The sequence below is a fragment of the Megalops cyprinoides genome, chromosome 18 (assembly GCF_013368585.1).
Source record: "Megalops cyprinoides isolate fMegCyp1 chromosome 18, fMegCyp1.pri, whole genome shotgun sequence".
In the NCBI taxonomy this organism is placed as follows: Eukaryota; Metazoa; Chordata; class Actinopteri; order Elopiformes; family Megalopidae; genus Megalops; species Megalops cyprinoides.
In genome coordinates, this window is record NC_050600.1 from 4,732,636 (window position 1) to 4,742,542 (window position 9,907).

Sequence of the window (9,907 nt, forward strand, 5' to 3'; positions counted from 1 at the left end):
GAAACTCGTCTACACCACAACAAATATTGTTGATTAAGATTAGATGTCCTCATAATCTAAAGGGTTTAAATCACATTCTGGTGTGTTCCTGGGTGGCTGCCCATGTCGCCCATACCTAAATCTGCCACTGCTTGCAGTTATAATGAACAACAAGAAGAAAAGGAATCATGGGAGGAAAAAGTCCCACCTCGATTGAATAAGGGAGAGACAATGGTCATATTATCCATGCTGTTCTTTTTATTTGTTTTTTTTGTGCCACAATATCATAAATTCAGCCAAGCGAAGCAGGATTTCTTGTCTCTCTCTCTTCCACAGAATCTTCTTTCGTTTCTCCTTCATCCCCTTTCAGCAAGTGTACCCTCTGACCCCACACTCTACCCCTCACTGACAGCGATGCAGCCAAGCAATTCACTGGCCATTCATATTGGTCAGGCCTTGTAGGAACACACGAAGCTTTTCCTTCGAGAGCAGGTATCATCGTTCCATTTCCCTGTGTCTGTAAGAAAGAGAGTTGAGTCAGTCTTTATTCCGAAGGCAAGTCTCCACGATGGCCGATCTAAAGCTCGAATTCTCAAATTAAAAAAAAAAAAATCATCAGATTTTGCTCTCCTTATCCCCCACCTCTCTGCTCTGTAGCCCTGCCCACAAGCAGGAGGTGCACTGAGAAAAGGAGAGCATGGGAAAAAAATTCATTGGTGCCTCTCTCCCCTTGGTGCCACTCACACACAGCCCTGCTCTGCTGTCCCATAGCCGTGTCATCATCACCATCAGTTGGAGAGTAAACAAGAATGTGTTCAAAGAATCAGTCAAACCACCCCCCACTATCCCTCTCTACACCCCCCCATCCTACCTCCCTCCCCCCTCCCTTGTGCCCCCCCCCCCCTCCTTCACTGCCCTCCCCCCCTCCCCCCGTCTCTTACAACTCCAGTTCATCTCCACACAGTCCTCCACATTATTGGTGTTGTCAGGTTGCCCAGGCACCCATGCGTTATAATTCCAAATGGAACCATCAGTCCAGATGAACTTTTTTGACTGAGGAAGAGAGAGATTTAGATGAATTTAGACTTGCAGAATATACATTTATTCTGTATATACCATAACTATATACAGTGCCAGTCAAAAGTTTGGACGCACTTTTATTTATTTTCTCTACTTTCCATGGTTTTTCTCTTTTCCACATTTTAGAACAATATTAAAGACATCAAAACTATGACATAACACAAATGGAATTATGCAGTGACCAAAAAGTATTACAAACAAATCGTAACTATCTCACATTTTAGATCCTTCAAAATAGCCAGAATGTATTAAAAATTGAAAGAAATTCATACATAGGCATCAACTTCACTATCTATGTTTGTCTAAGAAACAAATTTCAAGCATTTAAGCATAAGTCTGAAGTCTTAAGATCAAAATGTCTTCAAATGAATGTGTCTCATTACCTTAATCAGGTGTGTCCAAACTCTTGAGTGGTACTGTATGTACTATTTGCCATTGTCTTTCAGGTCAGTGTTCTTTGTGTTTACCATCCTATGTAATCCATAATGCAGTCAAAAAATGCTAAAAAAAAAAAAAAACCCTAGATGCCAACAAACCCTCTGCTCAATTCTGATTGGTGGGTGCACTCTAAACTGAGCTTTGACTCAATGAACTATGATGCATAGCCCTGAGCCTGTGACCTCGAGTAACCTTCTGTCCCAGGATTCTCTCCACAGAGGCAAAGCCACATTTTCAGCGCTGACCAGAGCGTCTAGCAGCCTTTTCTCACACGTTCCTCCCTTATCTTTCTCACCCCCCCCCCATCCTTCCGCCTTCTCACCCTGAACATCTCCATTCCTCCCATCCAGATTCGGGGGTGTCCGTGGTTGTGCTTCATGACGATGCACAGCAGCTGCAAGTTGGCATGGTAACTGTGCACTGACACCAGGTGCCCGCCGTGGACCACTGTCCTGCAACGGAACTGGTACAGATGGCAGGAGCTGATTAGGCAGCGCATGTCATCGATACGCAGGAAGAGGGCGCTCTACTAAGGTAAGGCACTGCAACTAATGAACGTTCGCTAACAGCAGTGTGGTGTGGCGGTGAGGAGCAGGGCTTGTAATCGAGAGGTTGCTGGTTCCACTCCCTCTTGGGCCTCTGCTGGTGTACCCCCTGGGCAAGGTACTCAACCCACAACTGCCTCAGTAAATATCCAGCTGTATATAAACGGATAACGTGTAAAATTGTAACCTATGTAAGTTGCTCTGGACAAGATTGTGTGCTGAATGACAGGAATGTAACTGGACATGCTTGTATAGGGGCTAACTGAAATCATGCTGAGAGAAGTAGCTTATGGGTGTGTTTATCGTTGGCTTTGGGTATCGCAGTACCTCAGCGTCCGTGAAGTTGAGGGGCCTTCGGAAATATCCAAGGCAGTGATTCCCCACTCTGTACCAAGCTCCTGTTCTGTGGCACCGTCGTGGGAAATTGCTGGCACAGTACTCTGACACATCCACAGACAAGCCAGAGGCCTCTGATGGAGACACAAGGGTGAACGCATTAGTGACTTAATTAATGCTCTGGTGATTCTGATCAATTATCAGTTGCTGACAACTTTGTTAAAGTTGGTTTGAAAAACAAAAACGTACTGGTCTCAGTGTCTGTGGCTCTGACAGACACCCAGGCGAACAGCACCACCAGCACGGCTGCAGTCTTCATGCTTTCCTTTCCCGTTCACAGTCCTCGCTGAGCCTCTGTGACAAGACGCAACTCTGTTGTTATGGTTACACACCTAAATCCTCTAATTACTCTAATTATGCCCTGCAACCATGGTGTATGCCTGAGTATATATTTTTATAGACCATCACTTTATACACCCCCCCCCCCCCCCCCCACAAACACACACATGCAGACACACCCCACCCAAACACACACCCTAACACTACACATTTATTTTTTGCCTACTGGAAAGACATGCTGCAAGTATGGAAGCTTCAAAGTAAGTGTTTTGAAGCCCCTAAACTGGTGGACATTAAGCTAAGTTCTATACTTTTAAAGCACCCTTATTAAAGAACTGAAAACAGGGAAAACTTTGTCGCGTTAGAGACATCTTGCCCGGTCAGAACAGGTGATACAGTAAAAGATCTTGATTTACATATTCCAGCTCTAACTAAGAGTTTTTCTATACAGGGCTCAGAAAGCAGATGCTTTCACTTTGTATTAATCAAAGTGAACAGAGTGTTTATTTACAGCTTTTCTTAATTGCTTAAATGCCATGAAATGGTAATGAGTCATGAATTGTGAGTCCCAAATCACGTCAAAAACAGTGATCTCAAACAAACTCTGCAAAATGCCTGAAGATGCTCATAATATTTAACATCTGGCGCAATACGAAACAGGTACAACAGAACACCAGTGTCATGAAATGGGCTTTTCTCTCAGCATTCAAAAAAGACAAAAAATTATGAACATGATACAGTCAGCCCTTGGGTGCATGATCCCCTACTCTTTAATAGATTCTAGTCATCATTAAAACTGTAATCACTATGCAAATACTGTTGCTTAAATCAAGCATGTTACCACAAAGAAAATGCAATTTTTCCTCAGTTGCTTGAACACAATACCTGAAACTTTACCTGTATTTTCAAAACAGATAATACAAACCCCGCAACACAATATCATTTATGATTGCTTTCACTCAAAACGCAGTTGAGTAAATATTGTTTAAAACAATTGAATTAATTTCTACCTAGTTGAAAGCAAGAAGTTCCACATGTGTTCAATCTTACCTCAAGGGTTCAAGTAGTAACTGCTAAACTGTTCAATGAGCAATCAGTATTTAAATACACGTATGCAAATTATGCCACCAGTGAGCTGGTGTTGCTGACAAATGGGGGCAGGAACAAGCTGGTGAAGGAGGAAGTGTATATGTGTGGTGGGAGAGTCTGGTGAAGGGGTAGACAAAGCCGTCCAAAATATTGAGGATATTGAGGAGCAGGACTGGTTCTAAATGTCATGGGGTGTGAGATGTTCAGTGACCTGATGAGAGTGATGGGAAGCATCACTGTGTGATTGTAAAGTGTGACGTATCCGGCCTCACCTGCCCTCTCGCCTCTGGTGGCACAATGCTGTCGAACAAATCATCAAGCGGTGTAATTAGATGCGCTGTGCTGTACGGCTCAGATGTGGGACCGTGGCTAAGAACCCCCATACTGGAGATTACAGTAGCAGTGTAGCATAGCGGTAAGGAGCAGGGCTCGTAACCGAAAGGTTGCTGGTTCAACCCCCCCCCCCCCCCCCCCGGGACACTGCTGCTGTAACCTTGGTCAAGGAACTTAACCCACAATTGCCTCATTAGACATCCAGCTGTGTACATGGATAACATGTAAATGCTGTAACCTTTGTAAGTCGCTCCGGATACGAGCCTCTGCTAAATGACAATAATGTAATATGCAGCATACACACACAGTAGTAGGGTTGCCGCCCCTTTGACGTGGCACATTGACAGTACCTCTGTCAGTTGCATTGACTTTGAGCTCCACTGATGTCACAGAGGTGAGGGGACCTTTTTCATGCAAGTATAAGGACTGATTTCTGATTCTGAATAAATGTGCAAAGGGGGTTTTGCACACATGTAGAAAAGATTCACAATTATGGTAATAAATCACTGTCAGCAAAGACCAAATGCTTCAGATTAATTTCACATGATTATCTTACAGCTTTTGCTCAATCGCTTAAACACATTTCCTCAAATACTATAAACATTCTCAACAGTGTGTGCAAACCCCTCAACACTAATGCATTTCCTCAAAACACTAGACAATATCTGGTTGCCTTCACACAAAATGCAAATGTGAATCATATTTTAATGAAACAGTAAAGACAAGTCTCTGCAACAGGCACAAAAATTAATTGCGTCCTGTCAACCAAAATGGTCATTTGAATGCTATCACTCCCATACTCATGTATCCGTATGGTCCTTGTTCAGATCCCTTCTTGCAAAATGGTTTAATCAGCAATCAATACATCAATATTTACATGTTGCTACAGGGAGTTGCATGGTGTTGTTGAAAAATTTTAAATGTTTGTTTCAGTTTGGCATTTTTGAAGGCTGTGTAATATATTTTTATCTGTTGGGATAGAAAGCTGACGAGGTCTGACTTCCTTGTATCTTGTGATACATTTCATGTCACAAGGTTACACCACATTTAATTTCCTTTATGGTCTGGCAAACACCCTACTGTCAGGGTTTCAGAGACTTCCACTCGCAAACAACCAACAGGCGTCCTCATAACTGCCTTTCGGGTCCTGTTGCCTGCTGCTTCCTCGATCTTCCTCCAGAGGGCCCTTTTTTAACCAAAAGGTTGCTGGCTTGATTGCGAGTTGAAGTGTTGCCATTGCTGTTGTAGTTAACCTGAATAACTTCTGCTATACAGTTGTATAATTGTATGATGAGAAAGCTATGTCAGTAATTTAGGGCATCTGCTAAGCAAACAGTGTAAAAATGTACATATTTCACAGGACACAACAATAATATTTTAAATTATAGAATTAATCAAATAGTGAATGTGTTTATTTTTCTTTCACACTAGCATCAGGGAATGGGCTTGATTACCCCAGGAATAAGACAAGAACACAGACTTATAATTCATGCTGGTGTTTTTTTTCTTTTCTTTTTTTTTTGTGTATCATTACAAATTCAGCCAAGCAGTGTGAAAAGCAATAGCACACTAAATTCAGCCAAGCAATGAAGACCGTTTTCGCTTTCCCTCTTCTTCTTACACGTGATCCTCTTTCATTTCTCCCTCCTCCCGTCCTCACAAAGTGACCCCGTCCTCTGCCAACAGCAGCCATTCGATGCAGCCATTCGATTGGCCCTGCCGATCGTGTTTCTCACACTCTGCTCTTGAAGGAACACACCACGGTTTTCTTATTGCTGCAAGTATCATCGTTCCATTTCCCTGTGCCTGTGAGAAGGAGAATTGTGTGCATTTAGCAAGTCTTTATTTCATAAAAAAATACCTCTGAGATGACAATTGAATTTTTCTCAATTGTTTATGCACTAGCACTGGTACCAGGGGCCCACTGACTAAAAGCTGCAACCCGTGTGTCATCAGCCTGGACTATTTCTGCCAAACGGCAGGCACATTTTGTTTGTATTCACTTCTGCAAGACGCTTCACACATGTCTGTACATTTAGCACAATTTGCATAATGAAATCTCATGTGTTCACGTGGAAAACGTTTATGAAAATTTCAAACTACGTTTGTCAGTTTATGTTACTTACACTCCGCCTGTGCAAACCCAGATTTCTTTAGTTTTAAATTATTAGTCAGAGCCTAAGCATCCGTTGTTGGAGAAAAACAGATGAGCAGGAGAGGAACGGACAGCAAAAGTCAGAGCAAGTGATCAGGTGATCAGATTCAGCATGAAAGAGGCCAGGCTGTCGGGCTCGGCCTCAGGCACACTCAAGACACTTAAGACAAGCCCCTTGCCAGCTCAGCCACTCTGAAACCCACCTTAATATTAAGCTATTTTATATAAGCATGTATTTAATAAAATATTATGATCGGGCTGAAAACACAGAAGCATTTTAGCGATGGTGATGATTTTATTCAAATGTGTATATTGTGTATATTATTTTTATGCACACATTGATTTTGAGAACTTTGTTTTTGCAATGTTTCATTTTGCAAGAGATTCGATTTTAGAAAAACTACACACTGTTTTGTGTTTTGTGTTAAATTGTGTTTCTTTTGGGAACATGATATGTGAATTCTTGAAGTGTGTGTGTCAACAATTGAGAAAATTATAAGTAAACTAGAGCCTAATTCTAATTGTAATGATTCTTAATTGAACTGTGTTTGTATTTTATACTCTCTCCCCCCCACCCCCAGTCTCTTACGACTCCAGTTCATCTCCACGCAGTCCTCTTTGTTCCGAGTGTTGTCAGGTTGCCCGGGGACCCAGTTTTGATATTCCCAACGGGAGCCGTCTATCCAGATGAATTTATTTGACTGAGGAAAAGAAAAAAGCCATAGATATCATATACAAACTGAGATATAAAAAACTGCACACAGTGGGTGGGCCAGCCTGAGAGCTCAGAGATTCACACACCCCAGCAGGCTTCTCTCCACTACCTCCCGTTTGTCTCGCGGACGCGGATTATGCTGTTAACTGTCAGGATTGCTGACTCGGTGCATTTTTACCTGACTCTTCGTATTTCCCTCCATCCTCCCACCCCTTCGCTCTCTCTCCCTTTCCTCTCTCACCTGGAACAGTTCCATGCCGCCCATCCAGATACGGGGGTGCGAGGCGTTATGTTTCATGACGATGCAGAGCAGGTCAGTGTTGGCCTGCTCACTGTGCACTGACACCAAGTGTCCACCAGGGGCCGCATTTCTGCAGAAAAACTGAGGGAGATACCGGGTGTTGATAAATCAGTACATGTAATAAAAGTTCAATAACTGGACACTGATGTTGCACTGGGAGAGTGGTCTGTGCGTATGTTTGATGGGGGGTGGGGGGAGTCGTAACGTAAGGTTACCTCAGCATCCGAGAAGTTGAGGGATGTGTTGAAATATTTGAGGCAGTAGGACCCCACTCTGTACCAGTCTGCGTACTTGTTTATGTCACACACCGGTGGGAATTGAGTGTAGCAGTGCTCCTTGACTCTCACAGAGAGGCCTGAGTCCTCTGGTGGAAGACAGAAAACACAGCCACAATAATTTACTCTGTAGGGTGAACAAGTGAATGCCTTGATTCTGGTGAATTTGATTAACTGTCAGTGACTAACAATGTCTTTATAGCTGGTATTAAAAAAACATACCCCTCCCAGTCTTTCTGGCATTTGCAGACACCCAAAGACACAGGATCATCAACGCACTTGCAATCTTCATGCTTTTACTCTTTCCTTTCCGGTCTTGTGCTGTAGAGCTGTGGGGAGAAGAAGCTCTGTTGTCATTGTAATAAACCCAATTACCGTTCATAACATACAATTTTTTTTTAGTTTTTTTTAACTTATTGTTTGTGGAATGGCTAGTATGTTGTTGGCAAGGAGATGGCTTGGCACCAGGAGAAAATACAGAGGGGTGCAATTGCAATCCACGGGGGGGCACAAAAAGTCATATCTTAAAAAAACGTAGTAAATACTATGTAGAAATCGTGATTTAAGGAGACAGCTGGGAGTGCACCGAGGTCCGTCTGAGGGTGCAATGCACCCCTGAGCTCAGGTGAAAATTGCTCTACTTTAACCACCTGTATCTGAGCACATTATCATTCCTAGCTATCTAACCTCCCCTATTTAAAAGCATGATGTTTGTGAGTTTCTCATATATAAACACTGTATGTTTGGCTTTCTTCAAGAACAAAAGTGGGTGTCCTTCACAGGCCCTGCAGTCTACAAAAGATCAAGTAGCTGTGGGTGTGACTGTACAGGAGGTGCTGAACAGGAAATAGTGAGAGTGAGAATGAGCTGAGCGGGTCCCCTCAAACCAAGGGAGGGCAGGAAACACCTGTGGACTGCAATAGGCTAAAGTGACATTAACATTCAAACATTTACCAGCTCTTCCCCAGAAATGCCTAATACTGTCACAGGAATACTGCTACCACAGGAATACTAAATACTGTCACAGGAACACTAGATACTGCCACAGAGATACTAAATATTGTCTGTCATTTACTGTGTCAATTACTACACACTGCCACATGAATACTAAGCAGTGTCACAGGAATACTAAATGCTAACTGAATTCGGCCACAGGTATAGTAATTATTGGCACGGCAATGCTAATCGATGGCTCCGTTCTCAGATTCCCGATGCACTGTTAGGAATATTCACGCAACGCGGACCTTGCTGATTCCAGCTTCTCTGCGCGACCAGGGCCACAGAGCACCGTATCTGTACCTTACTCTTTCCTCACTCTGTGCAGTTACTGTGCTGACACACGCTGGATGTTTGTTTTACAGGTTACACCTGCTCTATATATATAAAACAATATGTGTGTGTGTGTTGCAGCCCAATAGCAGGTGTAACCTATAAAACATTCACACACCTCTACACCCTGTACCCTTCTACAAGCCTAGCAATATATCCCTGAAGAGGACCATATCAAAGCTCCTCTCAGTTCACCTTGTTGTACGCCTCATTTCTCCTTGTTCTCACAGCAGCTGCATTTGTTTGTGTGTGTGTGTATGTGTGTGTCTTGTAACAATGTCGGTAACTATTCCCTTTAAAACAGTGTTTAAGGAATTTCATCATTTTGATCTCAAAAAGGTATCCCTACAATTGTAGAGAGTCTGCTTTATTTATAAAGTAGTAGGATTTCTTGAATGAAAATGTGAGCATCTTGATAACACATAATATTCTGCTAATAGTATTCAATGCGGTACCTGCTCTCCCTCTCTCTCTTCTCTCTCTCTGTATTGTATGGTTATGGTTCTCTGATTGTGAAAGTGTGAAAGACTCACCGAAGAGAAGTGCAGACCTCGTCCTCATTCTCTCATCGGTCTCTGCCCTTTCTTTTATGGCTGTTCTTTTTACCTCCGCCCTCGTGACCCCAAAATCACACCCACTCTATCCCCCAACCAAGTACCCCCTCCCCAAACGCCCCACACCCCCACCACCCCCCAGCCCGCCACCCAACACACTCACAAGCAGGCTCCCTCACAGACTCAAGTACACAGGTATGTCACACAGGTTTGTGCATTTATACACACATATATACAAAATATTATACACAAATGCATTTGCACACTCGCACACACATACATACAAACAGGCACACACATTTACACACTCACACATGTATACAAACAGGCACATGCTCTTACATACACACACACACACACATATGTATATATATATATATACAAAGATGCACACACATGTACCCAAACAGGTAGATGCATTTACACACCCACACAGATA

The 9,907-nt window shown here is 43.0% G+C and overlaps 2 protein-coding genes across 2 annotated transcripts; both read right to left on the bottom strand.

The window, feature by feature from the left end:
* Window positions 1–229: 229 nt before the first annotated feature.
* LOC118792988 (lectin-like) lies at window positions 230–3,796 on the bottom strand. Its single transcript, XM_036550903.1, has 6 exons — window positions 3,768–3,796; window positions 2,628–2,732; window positions 2,370–2,512; window positions 1,820–1,960; window positions 921–1,032; window positions 230–496 (listed from the first exon to the last, which is right to left on the bottom strand). Exons 2-6 carry the CDS (start codon window positions 2,695–2,697, stop codon window positions 429–431), a joined length of 534 nt encoding a protein of 177 aa, XP_036406796.1. The 5' UTR covers window positions 2,698–2,732; window positions 3,768–3,796; the 3' UTR covers window positions 230–428.
* Window positions 3,797–5,637: 1,841 nt separating this feature from the next.
* LOC118793562 (lectin-like) lies at window positions 5,638–7,877 on the bottom strand. The gene is made up of 5 exons (XM_036551787.1): window positions 7,865–7,877; window positions 7,526–7,674; window positions 7,251–7,391; window positions 6,884–6,995; window positions 5,638–5,945 (listed from the first exon to the last, which is right to left on the bottom strand). The coding sequence occupies exons 1-5, from the start codon at window positions 7,875–7,877 to the stop codon at window positions 5,872–5,874; spliced, it is 489 nt and encodes a 162-aa protein (XP_036407680.1). The 3' UTR covers window positions 5,638–5,871.
* Window positions 7,878–9,907: the final 2,030 nt, after the last annotated feature.